General features: G+C 39.7%; 4 protein-coding genes across 8 annotated transcripts in view; 3 read left to right on the top strand and 1 right to left on the bottom strand.

Annotated features, from left to right (window-relative positions):
- Window positions 1–5,633: 5,633 nt before the first annotated feature.
- LOC128257618 (mitochondrial uncoupling protein Bmcp) lies at window positions 5,634–8,363 on the top strand. 3 transcript variants are annotated; one of them, XM_052988691.1, is made up of 6 exons: window positions 5,634–5,684; window positions 5,757–5,957; window positions 6,026–6,173; window positions 6,982–7,395; window positions 7,461–7,521; window positions 7,581–8,363. In XM_052988691.1, exons 2-6 carry the CDS (start codon window positions 5,834–5,836, stop codon window positions 7,800–7,802), a joined length of 969 nt encoding a protein of 322 aa, XP_052844651.1. In that variant the 5' UTR covers window positions 5,634–5,684; window positions 5,757–5,833; the 3' UTR covers window positions 7,803–8,363. The 3 variants fall into 3 exon arrangements, with proteins under 3 accessions (XP_052844651.1, XP_052844652.1, XP_052844653.1); XM_052988692.1 differs by lacking the exon at window positions 5,634–5,684 and having other exon boundaries at window positions 5,691–5,900; XM_052988693.1 differs by lacking the exons at window positions 5,634–5,684; window positions 5,757–5,957; window positions 6,026–6,173 and adding an exon at window positions 6,593–6,806.
- Window positions 8,364–8,828: 465 nt separating this feature from the next.
- On the top strand, window positions 8,829–12,778 carry LOC128257787 (uncharacterized). Its single transcript, XM_052988982.1, is given in 11 exon segments — window positions 8,829–8,929; window positions 8,985–9,432; window positions 9,506–9,617; window positions 9,700–9,823; window positions 9,882–10,102; window positions 10,176–10,722; window positions 10,779–11,142; window positions 11,198–11,610; window positions 12,074–12,450; window positions 12,509–12,522; window positions 12,525–12,778. Coding segments are annotated over 11 exon segments (2,916 nt in total). The 5' UTR covers window positions 8,829–8,887.
- Window positions 12,779–12,869: 91 nt separating this feature from the next.
- Window positions 12,870–14,410, top strand: LOC128257789 (vacuole membrane protein 1). The gene is given in 2 exon segments (XM_052988984.1): window positions 12,870–13,945; window positions 13,948–14,410. Coding segments are annotated over 2 exon segments (1,287 nt in total). The 5' UTR covers window positions 12,870–12,915; the 3' UTR covers window positions 14,205–14,410.
- Window positions 14,411–14,462: 52 nt separating this feature from the next.
- The window catches only part of LOC128257791 (uncharacterized), a 37,977-nt gene continuing 34,798 nt past the window's right edge, over window positions 14,463–17,641 (bottom strand). For all 3 annotated transcript variants that reach the window (XM_052988989.1, XM_052988988.1, XM_052988990.1), the window contains exon 8: window positions 14,463–17,537. The gene's annotated coding sequence lies outside the window, so the exon portion shown is untranslated. The remainder of the gene's footprint in view (window positions 17,538–17,641) is intronic.

Genomic DNA, 17,641 nt, shown 5'->3' with positions numbered 1-17,641 from the left:
AAACGCATAAAAGTTTTGGTGTCAACAGCATTTTACCTGAATTTTGATTGTTTGATCCGAAATCTCCACTCACCCCCACTGCAACACTGAACTAAATGCCTCAAGGAATTACAAATACTTTTCCCCCAGAAGGTTGATGAACCTGCTGGGGCCTGAAAATTTAAATTACAACTGGCGTGCTTATTATCCCATTTGGCTGACGCCAACTTGTCGCCGGCCGCCACCTTTTGGCCAACGGAAGGCGTAACTCTTAATGAAAACTAGTCGCTTCCCGACTTTTTAGTGCTTTTATTGCATGCCAGGAACCTGTACACAGTGTCGGTAATAAGTTAACATGCTTGATATACAAGGTATCTAGCATTGAAAGTTTATGAGCTTGATATACAAGTATCCAGCAATGCAAGTTTATAGCTGAAATTTTAAATATGTTCTTTCATTAGCTGATCATCCGCAAATCTAATTTAATTCTTTTAAAAAAATGAATTTTAACTTATTTTTTGAAATTTAATATTATTAAGCTAGTAATGTTGGTATATTTAATGTTAAAAGGCAACATCGCGTATGAGTAATACTTTGTAAAACTTTCGCAGAGGCATGAAAGCCAATATATTATAATTGTATTTATAGTTTTCTTTATATCATAATCAAAAACATATATTCTTGTTAGACTCTTTTAATATAAGCTTATTTTAAACAATAAACTAAAAGGCCAACACTGCGTATGAGTGATAAGCTTCAATATTTTGGCAAGCAATTGCAATATTTATTTTTGTTCGGTTTACCTAGCTTATAAATCCCATGCAGTTTCCTAGGAAATCCTGCCAACTTCTCGATCAGCCCAATTGTTTCCAGTTGTTTTGAAGCCAGCCAACATTTTTGATTAAGTCCCCGTTGTTTGTGTTTGTTGCTTGGGATCTTGGGATCTTGGGATCGCACTCGCACTCGCACTCGCACTCGCACTCGTACCCGTTTAACCCGTTTCCATTTCCACCGGCAAGCCTTGATACGTATGTCGCACTTGCCGAGGATCGGATCGCCGATCTCGGTTGCCAGCGTGACGTCAATTTGTTTTGTTGTTTGTTTGTCGGAGGCCCCTCGGCTGGTTAACCTGGCTTACTTGGCCCAATCCAACTTGGCCCGAATCATTCGGCGGCGCACGCTGGAATTTATTAATTATGGCCGGACTGTATTCCATGGTATTCCTGATCTCTTAACATCGCGATAAGGTCGCCCCAGCAATGAACTATGCTAAAAATTCCATTCGAAGCGGCCGATTTGCGGCTGATTTATTGTTTATTGTTTGTTCGTTTTCATTTTATTGCCAACATGTTGGCCTACGTGCCATCTGCACATGTCCATATGTCCATCAGATGTCCCAGAGCAACATATATTCTGGCTGCTTTGTGACTGTAGCCCCACAGACACATCGATAAATATTTATGTGCCTTAGTTTTGTTGCTTTGACGCCGCGCATAATTAGTAATTAATATTGCCTTTTTCCCCCATCGAGCCCAGCGGCGCACACGGTAGCGAGCAGGTAATTCCTGCCTTCAGCCAATAAACGATCAATTTATATAAAAATTAATTGTTGATTAATTGCCGCTCGGGTGTGATGCATTATGTATGAGCAGGCCCAGGCAGGCCATCGTTAACATTCACTTTGCTGGAACATGGCACAGGTTTGTATTTTTATTTTTGATTTTATTTTTGGTTTCGCTCTTGGTTTTGGTTGTGGTTTTGGCCCATAACTGGAAGTCCGAGGACAAGTGGTTATAACACCATTTTAATGACAGAGTTATTCCACTCAACTTTCGTCCTTGTCGATTAAAACAAAATTCCTAAGGTTTGATGACGAAAAAAGATACGTTTAATGGATATTTACCAACTTAATCAGTATTTAAAACGTAATAGAACTTTTAAATATTTTTTTTATTAGCCAATTTCCAATCTTTCTTAACGAAGCTTTTGTAAATTAATTCTGGAATAGTTTACTTATACGAAATATCTGAAAAAACGCTCGAAAATCGAAGTTCACACAGTTTAACCCCCTTAAACGTTTTAACTATATGCTAACATATTTCTTATTCCTTGTTCCTTAACCTTATTCTCACATTTTAATATTTATTTCTTAAGCATTAATGTATTTTAATTTAACTGATTTGTCCAGATACTTTATGTGTTGGTTTACTTCTTAGGCAGAAATTGAGTAATTAAAGTGTTTTATGCAGCTAATTCAAACAATTTGTTTTGCCATACTAACTGCTAAAAGCGAAAGAATTTTCCTCTAATTAAAAAGTATTATTAATGCTGTGATAGCAGTGTATTGTAAAAATCTAAATGAGAAAACCTGTTATAATGTTTTAAATCCCTATTTATTTGGCATTTTTGCCTGGGATAAGCTATTGTCCTACTGTAGAGGGAGTTCCAGTTAAGCCAACACATTGTTTAAAAATCAAGTTGGCCAACTAATTTTCAGCCTCTTTTGCATAGTTCGAGTGGGCCCGACTGGAAATGAATTTATGATGCGAGTATTGGGTTGTCATATACCATAAAATCTGTCAAATTCCCAGAATTTACTGTGGCGACTTGGAGACGCGAAGCGTCTGAAATTCCTGCATAATCGACGCGAATTTGGCATGGTAGGGAAATAGACTCGATTCGGCAACGGAGTGGAGAGTGGACCGGTCCGTCCGGATCGGATCGGATCGGAAATCACTCCACGGCGACAGTAGCGACGTCAATGTGTAATAAAATCTTCACGCCGATCAGACGAATAAAAACATACCCCCATATATATATATGTATATATGTGTATATGTGTAGTTGTATAGTAAGCATTCCCAATGGTGATTAGCACATGGAGCGGACTTGGAGCTCAAATAACTTGATGGATTGTTGGCAATTTCTTTGGCGCCAGACTCGATTCGAATTAGCTTCTGCCCGTATGCGGATTTCGATGCTCGGGGTTTTTACTCCCAAACGGTAAACAAAAGCCATCGTGTTAAATATGCAAATTGGAGTTCAATTAATTTATCGAGTCTGGGATTAAAGAAATTTCTTTCCCTTTTCCGTCGCTCGCCCACCATTCTGGGGAATACCTGATAGAGCCATTAGCTGATTGATCTGGGATTCCATTTGCCAAATTAGGGCTGTCGGACTAGAAACGCCTCTAAAGTTGGGCCATTGTTTTGTAAAAGCTTTTAAGTGATTAATTTCCACTAATTTTACATAACTCCAGATATTAAAAATATAATATAAAAACGCCTGGAAGAATATTCTAATTTATATTCTTTTCTTAAATAACTAGAATGGAATTTAATTTAAAGTCAAGACTTAAATCGCCACACTCATCAACTTTGAATTGAAAATGAATTTAAATCGTATTTTATTATCTTAATACCTTAAAAAGCAAGCATGTCTCATAATGTTCAAGTTTTTTTGTTAATTTCATCGTATGCATGGTACTTCTACTAGATAGAATCCAAAAAAAAAAAAGACATAAGGAAGCGTCTTCGACTAATTTAGTTTCGCCATTAATTAGATCCATTAATTAGATCCACCAAAGTTGTGCAAGAATTTAACATTCCTGCAAATTAACATGCAAATTAATCTTTAGGGTCATTATCTTAGCATTTTGAATAAAATAAAATCTTCTTTTAACATATAGCTTTTCCAGTTACATCCCGAAAATTTCGATTTTAAACAAATCAAATCAAATAAGGCAATGCCTAATTTTGGGAAATTTCCGCATGCCACTCGGGTGACTAACAAGGCACAATGATCGGACCGAAAGCTGTCAACTGATATGGCCATATGGGTGTGCATATCGCGAAATATTGAATATTAAAGTCTATTTCGTGACTGGCACGCGTTCAGCGTTCAGCTATTTTAAATTCATCTGTTTGGTGAAATTTCATATTTGGTATTCAGCCGTATTCGGAGGGAAAGACAAACATTTTAATATTTAGGAGGTTACTAATTCCTAAAAATATATATATTCTTGATCAGCCTAGATAAGCACCTACATTTTTCAATGGTTAAAAAAGCTTATCTGTTCACTTCATTAAAGTTATGTAAATATGATGGTAATAGCTGAAGTGTAATGTGTTATAAAAGTTTCTTTAAAATACACTTAATTTAAATTGATATCAAATTGACTATTGTGATTAATAATTTTAAAATTTTAATCTACTTTATTTGCCAGAAAGTACATTGCATAACTCGTTGAACAAGTTTTTTGTAATCGTTAATATTTACGTGTTTTTGTTTCAATAAATCCGCTCAAGCGGCACTCACTTCGCCGAGTGCTTGAATTAATCTGCTAATTTTTTTTGCCCACATCCGAAGCGGTCAATTTACGATTTCGCCCCCGCGTTTCGGCTTGAACGCTCCGCTGGCCAAAATCACTTAGCGGAGAATCCGGCAGCGGTATGCATAACGAAGCGAAATAAACTGGGAACCGATTAATTACATTTGTGCCTGCGCCTAACAATGGGATTGGGATGAAGAGACTATACTTGCCAAATTCTTTGTTCGCCGACTCTCCGCTTGTTTGCCCGTTTTTTGGGGTTAAACCCACTGGAGATCTCCCGATCTAGCCGCCAACTTTCACGATCCGGTTTCGCCGGCAAGTGACGTGAATTAAACATAGAAAAATCGTAGTAAACACACTGCCAGCGTATTTTCGTTTCGTTTGCCGAAAACAACATATAATTATTATGCGAATTTGCAGGCGAAGCAAACAAAACAAATACGAAATGCCAGTTAAGGTCATCGCTGGCAGAGAACCTGCACCACTGGATCCCCAGATGGACCACGGGGCCAGGGCTATGGCTATGGCTATGGCTATGGCTATGGCTATAGTGACTAGGAATTCCCAGATCTTCGAACCTAATTCAACTTGTTATCGGCGGCGAGTAAAATATTCATTTCAAGCTCGCTCATTTCTTGGTCCACTTTTCAGTTTGCTTTTGAACGATTTGTTTGGATACTCTCGCACCGTTACTGTTAATATTTGTCATTGGCTTATCTAAAATCGGCATTTAATCAATATTGATTTTCGCATAAAAGATTTAGACATGAGCTAATAAACTCAAAATTAGTCATAAATTTGTTTCTTTAGTCGATTAAATCAGGTAAATCAATTAACATATCGAGTTCTTTAGATATATATAAATTTAAATTTGTTTATAGTCGTTTAGTTAAATTAAACTTAATTATCCAAAGAAATAATAATAATAAAAATAATAAATTAACACTCTTTTAATGATGTAAAAAAATGTAATGTAAAAACTGAAGTTTTTAAATTGTTTACCGATTCGTACTTGCCAAAAGGTAAGCTCTAGCTATCCCCCAAAAACAAAAAAAAATTGTGTTAAGAACCTGAGATAAGGTATATTTGGATCCAGGCTGATCTAGCTGATGCCAGTAAATTTCTAAGAACTCTCCTTTTTAAACAACTGATTAGCGAATGTAAACATTTGATTTAGTTTTGCGTTATTTATCCATTTGAATTTATCTACCAGGGATAGGGAACGCGCTCAATGAGAGATGGGAAAACTTCGATTGTACCCAGCCAAATATCGATACCACCAATGCTTTTTTAATATATCGATTACATCGATATGATTATCGTTGCTTCTCCACCTCTAGCCTGCAAGTTGTTGTTTTTGCTTGTAAATAAGGTAACTTAAAGGAAATAAACCCATGGAATCTGAATAAAACCTCTTGATTATCTAATTTGTTGCGCAACCAAGTGTCGGGAGACTGGAGCGCTTCGAGGGACGAGCGTAATTCGATTCGATTCCGGACATCAACAGGTGCGACGCCGGAAATGGGCGAAGTGAAGGATTGGCGGCCTTTCGTTTACGGCGGAGTTGCCTCAATCACGGCGGAATTTGGTAAACAAATCGCGGGATGTACGGCTGCCACGCCCCCTGAGGCTTATCACAAAGGGTGTCGGTGCCAGCCAGTGCTTATCATTCCGATCAGATCGAATTGTTGTAAACAAATCTATTCATTGCAGGCACCTTTCCCATCGACACTACCAAGACGCGCCTCCAAATCCAAGGTCAGAAAATCGACCAAACGTTCTCCCAGCTGCGATATCGCGGCATGACCGATGCCTTTGTAAAAATCTCCCGCGAGGAGGGACTGCGGGCCCTCTATTCCGGGTAAGAACCTCAATCTGGGGGGATCTCCAGTTGGCACGTTGTCAAAACATGGTCATCATGGCATTCTTATCGCGACAAACGTGACAGTCACGTGTTCGTCCGCCGGGGAGCTTAACGAATGCAGGGTCACGGAGTACAGTAGAACCTCCCCATTCAGCTATATAAAAAAACAGTACTGTATCTTTCAAGCCCAACAGTTTAGAATTCGTTGTGTACCTTAAACTTTTACATAAGTGAACAATTTAATATTGAATCTGAATTTGTTTCAATTTTAAAACTTTAATATTTATGTTATAAAATGTGAATGCAGGCTGATGATTATTTTTAAAATACTTAAAATTTGTTAAGTAAAAAGTTTAAACGTACCAACTTTTTAGAAACTAGTATTTTAAAAATTTAAAAATACAACTTATTTTAATAATCTTTTATCTTTTCAGCGTGTTTTTTATTTAAAGTCCTTATTATCTTTTATAATCTGCAAGATGACGGTTCACATTATAGAACACAAACTGTGTAAACAGACATCCAAGATAACGCTTACTCACGGCGGGCCAAAAATAAAACTTTGTCGGGGCGGCATTTAATCAGTCAGCAAACTTTGTCCATCAGCTAACTCATTCGACTTTGTATTTGGTATTGATACCGGGGGCACAGTCTAATTAAACAAGATCGTATTAGACCTGACACTTGCAATTATTTAGAAATCAAATTTAAGAACATTAAATAATTTTAAAATTTTTACATTTTGTGAGATAGGATCCCTTAGTTACCAAAGTGTTTATTATTAAATTATATATTTTTTCTGTAGCATTTGGCCAGCGGTTCTAAGACAGGCGACCTATGGCACCATCAAGTTCGGGACATACTACACACTGAAAAAGCTGGCCAACGAGCGTGGATTGCTTACGAATGAGGATGGCAGCGAGCGGGTGTGGAGCAACATCCTGTGCGCGGCAGCGGCAGGTGCCATCTCCTCGGCGATCGCCAATCCCACGGACGTGCTGAAGGTGCGGATGCAGGTGCACGGGAAGGGTCAGCACCAGGGCCTGCTGGGCTGCTTTGGCGAGATTTACAAGTTCGAGGGCGTACGAGGACTCTGGCGGGGAGTGGGTCCGACGGCTCAGCGCGCCGTGGTGATCGCCTCCGTGGAACTGCCCGTCTACGACTTTTGCAAGCTGCAGCTGATGAACGCCTTCGGAGATCACGTTGCCAATCATTTCATGTAAGTGCAGTGCAGCTCGCCAGAACGTCGTGTGGAATTTAATAGCTAATTGGCTCAAATTGCAGCTCGAGTTTTATTGCTAGTCTGGGCAGTGCCATTGCCTCAACCCCCATCGATGTTATACGGGTAAGAAGAGCTTAGGCACCGGCTTAACTTATACTGAACCGATTTATTCCCCATTACAGACACGCCTGATGAACCAGCGACACGTGAGCATAACGATGAACGGAGTGGTCACGGCGGCCGCCACACCAAAGTTGTATAGCGGTAGTCTTGACTGCGCCGTGCAGACGATCAGAAACGAAGGACTTCTCGCTTTATACAAAGGATTCATCCCGACCTGGGTGAGGATGGGTCCCTGGAACATAATATTCTTCATAACGTACGAACAACTCAAGAAGTACTAGCGCGGGCGAGAGGAACGTCCAGGGAATCCAAGTACAAGACGTATTCTAGCATTCAAACCAAAAAGATCAGATCTGCTGCCAGACCTGGCTTAACTTTAAGATCATAGTTCAAATGGAGGGGTCACTAAAGTGCCTGTCTCACACTGGCTATTCGATAGCCTCCAACCTGCTCCAGTGTCATTTTGCCTTGGGCAATGGAAAAACAATTTGTCGCATTTTTAAATGTTGGCGTATTCAAGTATTTGCATTTTTGGCGAATTGTTTTGCTCTGGCCTGGTCGTTGCGAATTCGTTTGCCCATCGGGCCACCCACGAAGTACACTCGATTTACCCTATCTAAGCTTTTAATTTAATTACTTTCTTAGTGAACATGAAAATATTTATAATTTGCATTTGTATTAGAAGCGCATTTTGTTGGCTCGAAGCTAAGACATTTTCGATCGTATTACATGTGCGCCATCACTGTAAATATATGCATTTAGTAATATATGCCCTGTTTTACTAAATACAGAGTGTACATTTATGCAAATTTACTCAATAAACTGTTTGTTGGAAATCTCAATTTTATTCAATATTTTATTGTTTTGAATAACGCTTGATATATGTGTGGAACTGAAGGTTTTCGAAAGTACCTGGCCGGAACTATTTAAACAGCATAAAAGCACACGTTTCAAAGGAAGTATATGTAAATTTGTTGAAGAGCTGGACTATAAATCTTTTGTAATTCGTAATAAGCTAGCCTTAGAAGGTAATACTGGTGTCAAACTAATATAAAAAATAAATAAAGATATGACATAAGCAAACAGAAAAGCAAGATTTATGGTTTGTTCTTTAAAATAATTACTTGGTGTCTAAAGCTGGTTTTTTTTTATTTTTTTCACATATTTTGAGAGTGAAAACTACTATCTAATTTTGAAATTTTCCGAGCGCCAGAAGACAATCGATAACTTTTGATCAAGCTTGATCGTGCTGATCTTATGCGTTGGTCAACACTGCAATATTGATTTTCTGGCCCTACCCAACACCGCAGGACGCTACCGCAAAAGTTTTTTGAAACTTGGCGTCACATTGACCTAACTTGAGGATATGGATTTTGTTACAGCACTTTTGACTGTCGGCGATGCGGATGTGAGTATTTAAGTTTGTATTTTTGCATACCCGATGAGTAGAAGATTGTATTCAGAACGCTGCCGCGGAATACGCCTTGGCTTTTATGAAAGCCGTGTGCGTGAGTCCGGAAAATTGGATTGCCAAGGTATCGCACCAGTTTGTGGGCCAGTGCTTCCGGGTTCTCGGCCTGAACTTCAACGTGAGTGTCGCCGCCTTCAGCCAGACGCAGGATCATCCGTACCGCAATGATAACCCCAACTATATCTTCGATCCGGTGCCGCTTTTGATGCAGAAGGTGGACACCTTTTTGGATCGGCTGCCGCAGGTTTTGGCCGAATTTGGTGACATTCTGGCCGAGCACAGCCAGGGCACCAGGTACGATGAGCTGACACAGCCGGTGCCCTGCTATCTGAATCTGGTCATGAAGTGGGTCAAGGTGGTGCATGCCATGACCACAACCATGCAGCTCAGCAGCAGCACCGCCCTGGATCGATTCCTCTGCGAACCTCTGGCCAGGATGTGTAGGTTATACATATATATGCTATTCCATATAAGTAGTGTAGCTACCGAAGCAATCCAAAATCCATTCCATAGCTTTCAGCATTCTCAATGGACTGACCAAACTACTGCCCAAGTTCGAACTAGACATTGTGGGCTTCAAGGAAATTTGCCTATCACTCGCAGTGGACGTTCGCTATGGCGTATTGTAAGTATCAAGAAACTGTCAATATACATATATATATATTAAGCTGTTTCTTCCAATACCATGTATGCTCAAACTCCTTCAGCTATCAGGATACCTGCGCAGAGGTTGTTCCGCCCATGCTGGACATGTTCCGGGAGTACTATAAAACGTTCTGTGGTGCCGAAAAGTCGGCTCTAGATTTTGTCTACTGTATCTTGACGGTGTTGGTAAGACCAATACCATTATATTGAACAGCCAGTACCCAACATAAGCAAATCCTTTCAGATGAAAAAAAACGAAAGCTATATCAAGGCTTATCAGTTCTTGAAGACCATGATAAATCAGTTGGCCAGCAGCAGCGATCAAGGCCCAAATCTTTATCTGCGTCCCTTCACCAATGAGCTGATCACTGACAAATTTCTGGTCTTGCAATTTGGATCACTCAATGAGAGTAATTCCAGACCCTTGCTCATGGCCATTCTTAAGTATTTGATGACCCTTCAAAGGTAGACTATCAAATAATATAAGAGCTAGCTTAAGTGTTAAATATACCTCTAATTAATTTGTTATCCCCCACAGACATTTGATCAGCACTGAGTGCTTTTCAAATCGTTTTCACGAGGTCCTGCTCCAGGTTGTCCTGCGAATGTCGTCGTCTTCTGCGGTAGTTGCGTCCCTGGCTGCCGAGGTGTACATCAAATTATCACAGCGCCAGCACCAAGAACGGGACATAGCTCAGCACATCTTGGAGTCCTACATTAAGATCAGCAATAAACAACGAAAGAACGTCACTTATGCGCAGTTTCGAACTGAACTAACACGCTATCTAAAGACACTTATTCGGCATTTTCCGGCGCTGCAGGAGTTTGAGTTCTACGCATTTGTGCTCACTGCACCGAATGCCATGATCGAATTGAGTCTTATTGCCGCGCAATCGGTCAACATACTCTTTGAACTAAACATGGCGGAATACTCAACGGTTCCAGAGGCTCGTGACCAGGTCAACGAAATCCTGCGCTGCTTGCCATATTTTCTTCGATCCTCAAACAAAGCTGCAACTCGAACCGTGCTCTACAGCATTTATGGCATGGTCGATTTTGACTCTGTGGCCGAGAGTGATGTTGAGGTATTTATTACAACGTTATCAATACATTTTAAAATAAAACATATATCTGTTTGCAGCTGCTTTTGACTTTGGAGACATGCTGTCTGGATAACTTCCTGAATGACGACACTCTTAGTGAGTCCGAGTTCTATGGGCTCTACTCGAACATCTCAAGCTCTGTGGATGCAACAGGGAACATACAAATACACACATCGGCCTCGAGGGCTATACGAGACGAACAAGCTCGATTGAAGGTCGAGTTATATACCACTGACATGGAGGATCCTGAAAATCAGGAGCTATTGAAGACGTTTGCCCAGAGTCTGCGTCGCATACATGCACTCCTAATGGCCAATAAGCTGCACGTTCGTTATGTGACGGACATCTACGAAACTCTGGCCAAGTTTGTGCTGGAAACACCCACACAAAACGACAATATAAGTATGATATGGTTGTTTATGTGAAACTTCAAGAGAATAAGGTTTATGCCTTTCAGCTTTATATGGCTCCGAATGTTTGGCTACCATGCTGGTCCTGTTGCACAGAGAGCTCAAGAATTCGGACGACGAAATGAGTATCAGAATTTACACTCTAGTACAGCAGCTGAAAGATTTTTGCGTTTCTGAATTGTCAAACGTAGATCACGCTTTAAAGCGAGCCAAGTTTATGTTCTGTTCGATTCTCACATTGCATTCTGGTCAGCTTTCGTATTTGAACCTCGATTCTGATACCTACGACTTGATTTTGGAATCATTGATCTCACTTCCACAAAAATCGCAGCCCGAAGGCACTAAACTTACCCATAGTTATGTTCGCGAGTTGCACTTTGAGTTTCGCCAACTAATCCGGGCACCGGAAATCGAATTGCCCAACAATCGGATTTGGAAAGTGTTCGTGCAATACAAAGCGGTAAGACTTAAATCGTAGGTCTTAAAATATCTTTAGATAATCGATTGCCCCAGGTAACGTGGTGGCCGGTTTTTCAACTTTTCACTTTCTGGAACATTTTGAAGTGGATTCGGTTTTAAACGAAAAAAATCTGTTCATTTTTTATTTTAAAATAAAAACTATTGATTGATAAATAAAAACTATCGCTAATGTAATGAAATTGTGTTGAAAATTTCAAAACGATCGGTAGTGTAGTTTTAAAGTTATGAACGGCACCGACTTTTAAAACGTGAGATGTGGGAAATACGTTTTAAAATTTAGAAAATGTACTGGTAAACCGGTATAGAAACAGACAATTTTTTTTTCTGATCGACTTAAAAATTAGACACCACCATATTAAACAAAGATAAAAAAAATCCAGCTTAATGGATTCTTAAAGCTCACAAAATTTCTTTAAATTAGCCATTTCTTTATCTTTTTTTAGTATCCTAATTCATTGAAATTCCTCGACGCAGAGATAGAGGAGCTCATAGGTGCTCTCATGGAATGTCGTGTTGAAACCTATGCCCATTGCCTGCCGGTCCTTCAGATGCACATTTACAAAGAGACCAGCGCCAAGAAGCGAGCCTTAGCTGCCTTAACTGCCCACCTGCGGCTCATCGACAGTAACTGCTCCGCTTTTGACTCCTGGATGCTGCGGCTCATCATCTTTCAGGATTCGCTGAATCTCTTGATCAAGAACATGCGCGTGCGGCGATTGGAGGCGACCAGTTCCCGTGAACGGAATCGTCTTCTGCCGCTGCAGCACATTCTGACCCTGGTGGCCGATTTTCGCCTTCAGGAATCGCACATCATGAACATGTGAGTTTTGAATGCCTACATTGATGTACTCTTATGTGTGAATAACCATCTTATGCAGGGCTAAGATGGTGCATATTTAAAGGAGGAGGTAGTTGGACCCCAGGAGAATTCGGAAATCGAGAGTTTCATCACTCAGATCAGTAAATTTAAGTATCAAGTCGAGGACGAACATTTGGAGGCTTCTGATAACGAGAATTTTGTGGGTAAGCTGAAAGCTTTGCCGCCTGGAGCACTCGATTTTTGGCAGCACAGTGCGCTACGTGAATTAAGTCGCTCATCTGCTTCGCAAACCCGCGAAGTTCCTTCAAGTGCTGGAGAATCTTCATAGACATATATATTTCTTACAATACAACAATATGCTATATATATCCAACTTAAGAATCTCACTTTGTGTTAATAATAATATTTAATTGAAATTCCTTCAAATTATTTAAGCAAAAAATAATCATAGTTTACTTTGCTGCAATGGATAAACACTCCTGTCGAAATCTACTGGGAAGTAGATACAGAACACGATATAGCATAGTGCCTAGTCTCGAAAGAATGAGAGCAAAAATGGCTTCCGGCAACGATATCAATACTTCCCTGCCCATTGAGGTGGATCCATTGGAGGAGATGACCCAGGAGCAGTTGGAGTGGAAGTCCCTGGTTCTCTGGCGTCGTCCTGTGCAGACCTTGAAGTATGGAATCCTGGAGGCCAGTCAGCTGCTGCTATCCTTCACCGCCAAGCTGGTGAACCTCTGGCTGGTTGGTTTCCTAATGCTTTTGGTAATGATCTGTCTTCTGCCTGGACCGCATGAGGAGTTGGTGATATTCTGCGCGCAGAGATTCGGATTCGCGATCTACTGGCTGGGCCTGGGAGTGCTCTCATCGGTGGGCTTTGGCACCGGGCTGCACACCTTCCTGCTCTACCTGGGTCCCCACCTGGCCGCCGTCACTCTGGCCGCCTACGAGTGCCAGACGTTGGAATTCCCGTCGCCACCCTATCCTGAAATGAAGGTCTGCCCACCGGAGCCGTACCGGCGTCATCAGCCAGACGTCTGGGAAATACTATCGAAGGTCCGGCCGGAGGCGCTGCTCTGGGGCGTTGGCACTGCCCTTGGCGAGTTGCCGCCCTATTTTATGGCCCGTAGAGCTCGGCTTTCCGGCAAGGAGTTGGACGGACCGGAGGCAGCGAAGGGACTGAGCGGAAACACAAACGTCCTGGACCGAACCAAGTTCTTCATGGAGCGGGTGATGCGAAGAGTGGGCTTCCTGGGAATCCTTCTTTGCGCCAGCGTGCCCAATCCCCTGTTCGACCTGGCGGGGATCACTTGCGGCCACTTCCTTGTGCCCTTTTGGAAGTTCTTTCTGGCCACGCTGATCGGCAAGACTCTGGTCAAGGCCACCATACAGCAAATGTTTGTGATCGCCTCTCTTACCGAGAATCTCGTTGATAAGTTTGTGTCCTGTCTGGGAAAGTTGCCCTATCTGGGAGCCCCCTTGCAAGAGATCATCATGAAATTTTGCATTCCACCAAGCAGCAGATGCACGGCAATGGAAATTCCGATTCCCTGGCCTACCTAGGCTTGGTTGTGCGAGCCTTCGAGCTGGTGGCCTTCGTCATGGTGGCCTTTTTCGTGGTCTCCTCACTGAACTGCCTGGCCCAAATCCATTGCAAGCGGCAACAGGAGAAGCAGCGCAAGATGCGGAACCTGGAGCTAATCCTGTATGCCGACCAAGAGGCATCCTCATCGGAGGAGTTCACCGTCTAAGCGGCAGTTAATATATTTTGTATTTCTGAAGTGGATCATAGACCTAATTGTTTTTTTTTTCATTTTGAGTAGATCTTTATCATCATTTTTTGATATGTGAGTTAAAACTTTTCCCTGTATTTATCCTTTTTAAAATTGGAAGAGTTTAGTTTATAATGGCATATCAGCAATTGAATTCATAAATGATCCACTTATATTATTTTGATTACCTTCACTACTTACTTTTGTTTCTTACACTAAAGTTAAAAGACCATTGAACTTAACGTTTTATATTCTTTATTTTATTATAATTAGTTTCATTTGGATTTGGGTTCTGTTCTTTGCATTGTTATTGTTTGATGTGTTTTGTTGATGACCTGTGTGTGTGTTTCTGTGTGTTCAATGCCATCGTAATTATTATCATTGTACAAGTACATTTATATTCAACAGCAATTTAACACAAAGCTAAGCATTACTTTACGCGATCCCTTGGGTTTATTATTTCGATACAGGTTAGTATGTTTTGTTCTCATCGTTATTGTTGTCGCTGGTAGTTATGCATACTTCTATTATCTTTTTCAACCAAAAACAATAACTCTAAAACTTGTGGACTTTCTGTGTTTCTTTTTCGAAATGCGTGCGAAAAATGAATGAGGAAAATAATCCACTGGATGCTGGATTCTATGGCAATAATTTCGTCTAACATTTGCACTACGATTTACTGACCGTGGCTCTTTTTTTTCGGGTGTATACCTAGTCATTCTATACTTAAATAGTTATCCATCGAGGGGTTCAAACCTTGCCTTTCTTCACACAAAAAGTATTTAATGTATCTGATATTCCGCCAAACTTAATTGTTTTGATAGTAACTCCCATCACATAAGTATGGATTTTCGGTCTATGACAAAGCAGGAGACTTTAAAATCACACTTTCTGAATATTCTGTCGCTGTTATTTAGGTACATACACACATGTACCATACATTTACATATAATTAGAGAAGTTAGACTAATTGCGGCAAAGTCTTTTCGAGATCTAGAGACTGTAGAGGGTAAAAAATGAATCTTAACACATTGTAACACTTACACTGGGAAACGAAAAGCTCTCCCCACCATCCCACACTCGCCTATTTTATTATCTTTTACAAGTAATCGGGGATTTATCCGTCTATATACTCCTGATCGATTCCCATTCCCATTCCCGTTCCCATTCCGATTGAATTGTGTTTTAGGTAAATATGTATATTTTAACTACACTCATATACGACATGATCTAACCGATTTTCACCAGTGGGGAGTAGGCATGCGATTACGAGTACAATTACGATTAGATATTACAATACAATCTTGCCTAAACGTTTTATTGACGCATAATTTTCAGTATTCCATATTCCTGTATTGCATAAATTAGCTTTGCGGTTAATCAGTTATTATTTAGTATCATTTATTATCATCGTTTTGAAGTAATTAAGATTAATTTGTTGCCATGTATGAATGTGGTTTTAGCCCATATACATAACATATATCTTTTCAATGTGTTTGTTTCCTTCAGCTTTTGTCGCCTCTCGGTTTCTTTTTTTCATTCTGTTCTAAAATTTGACGCCTAATACAATTTGCTTATAATTTTGGTTAAAAATTCAATTTATCATAATACCATTTTCCTATAATTTATGATATAGTATAAGACGCTTGTAGTTTTACAAATACAAACTATAGAAGGGCAAAAGAAGTTCGAAAAGAATAAAAAAAAAGACACTATCAGCGGAAATTATGCCTAGAAGATTAGTTAATTGAGTTCTTGGGTTTTCCATTACTTCTAAGTACAAAACTAATTTAATTTGACTTAATAGCATTGATCGGGCTGAACGTATGCCATCCACTCCGATTAGTGTTAAATTTCGCACTTAATTTGATATATATTTCTTTTTATTTCTGGCTTAGCAAGGAGCAAGTATTTTTTTTTCGGTTACTATCTGGAAAAAAAAAGAAAGTTGAGGAGCCACAAGACTATTAAACTAACCGGGCCTATGGAAGTATTTTGAAAGACAAATTTTAGCAGCGGAAAATTCTTACTTATTGCTTCTTAGTATAAGTATTATTATTAAGACTTGCATCTGTATCTGTAGTATGTACGATATTTTAAAAAAATATTAACGGCGGGAAGTACTACAATCATTTTGAAGCATTCTAGTTTTGGTTTTCTCAAGTTGCATATCATGTTTCCTCACACACATACACATACAGCATACACATCGTCGTCAATATATATATATATAGATGATCGTTATCATTCGATTTTGTAGCAAAATGTTTCAACTTTGTTTATGTATCTTAACGTTGTTTCATTTTTGTAGAATTCCATTTGGTTGATTGTAGAAAATTGTGTTCGGACACTTCTGTAGGTTAAAATGCATGCCATGTCACTTTCTCAATTTAGTCGTATCAAAAGCAAAAGATTTCACTGTATTGTCCTTAATGTCCCAGAATATTTCCGTTTAGCATTGGTTTTTCGGTTCTTTGATGAGGAATGAGTCTCTCGGTGAAATGTTTGCTTCAATCTGGATTCTGGAGTCTCAAACTCAGACTTCGACTTCCAAGTGGACAATGGAGGAGTGGAGGTGAAATTGTATAGATGACAGTTGCGCTAGAAGTCCTTTCGTTCGATTTGGTTTTTCTTTTTGTTAGTATAAGTATATTGTCAACTACTTATGTACATCCCTTGTTTTGGTTGATCTTCTTGTGTCCATTTTTGTGATTAGAATTCAGCTTAATTTTTGTAAAAACGACCTGGCCAACAACTCTGCCAGTTATCTCAAATTTCTAAGACTCGGAAGTTGTATATTAATGACAGTTTTCGGTTATTCATGTTGAGCTTTAATACTTCTTACGGTTTCTGTTCACAATTTCTGTTCAATTAAATGCTTACGATTGTTAGTTTACCTCTCCGAATCTTCGACTATCTGCGATTCGTTCGTACATTAATTTAAGGGATTTGTGTCTGTGCATATTGAACGCAATAATTCAAGTCTAATTGCCTTCTAAACATAGGTAATGTTCTAAATAAATGCCAACATACTTGCACGAAATTAAGAATCGGACTCTGCTCTATAACTTTTCATTTTTTAGGGATATGGGTTTGAGAGGGTCTTGTCTTGCCAGCTGGTAGTGTTAATCAGTTAAATCATAAATAATATATATTTATAAACTATTTACAGGTGCACTGGTTATCCGACAGAACAGGCATGTTCTGGCCAATGCATTCGAGATTCAGCTTGGGTACGAGTAGAAATCTCTGTATAATACACCCTGCGCGGTGATGTCCACACTAATTGTTGTTAAATATAGTCTTACAGTCCTGGAAAGAAAACAAATGAGATGTTTTAACTACTAATTTGTGGCTTATCAATCAAATTGTTTAACAATTTAAAATTACCAAACTATATATTCAGTAACTTTATG

Source organism: Drosophila gunungcola, assembly GCF_025200985.1.
Source record: "Drosophila gunungcola strain Sukarami chromosome 3L unlocalized genomic scaffold, Dgunungcola_SK_2 000002F, whole genome shotgun sequence".
Lineage (NCBI taxonomy): Eukaryota > Metazoa > Arthropoda > Insecta > Diptera > Drosophilidae > Drosophila > Drosophila gunungcola.
The sequence above is the reverse complement of the archived record's forward strand: the minus strand, read 5'-3'. Positions and strand labels throughout refer to the sequence as shown.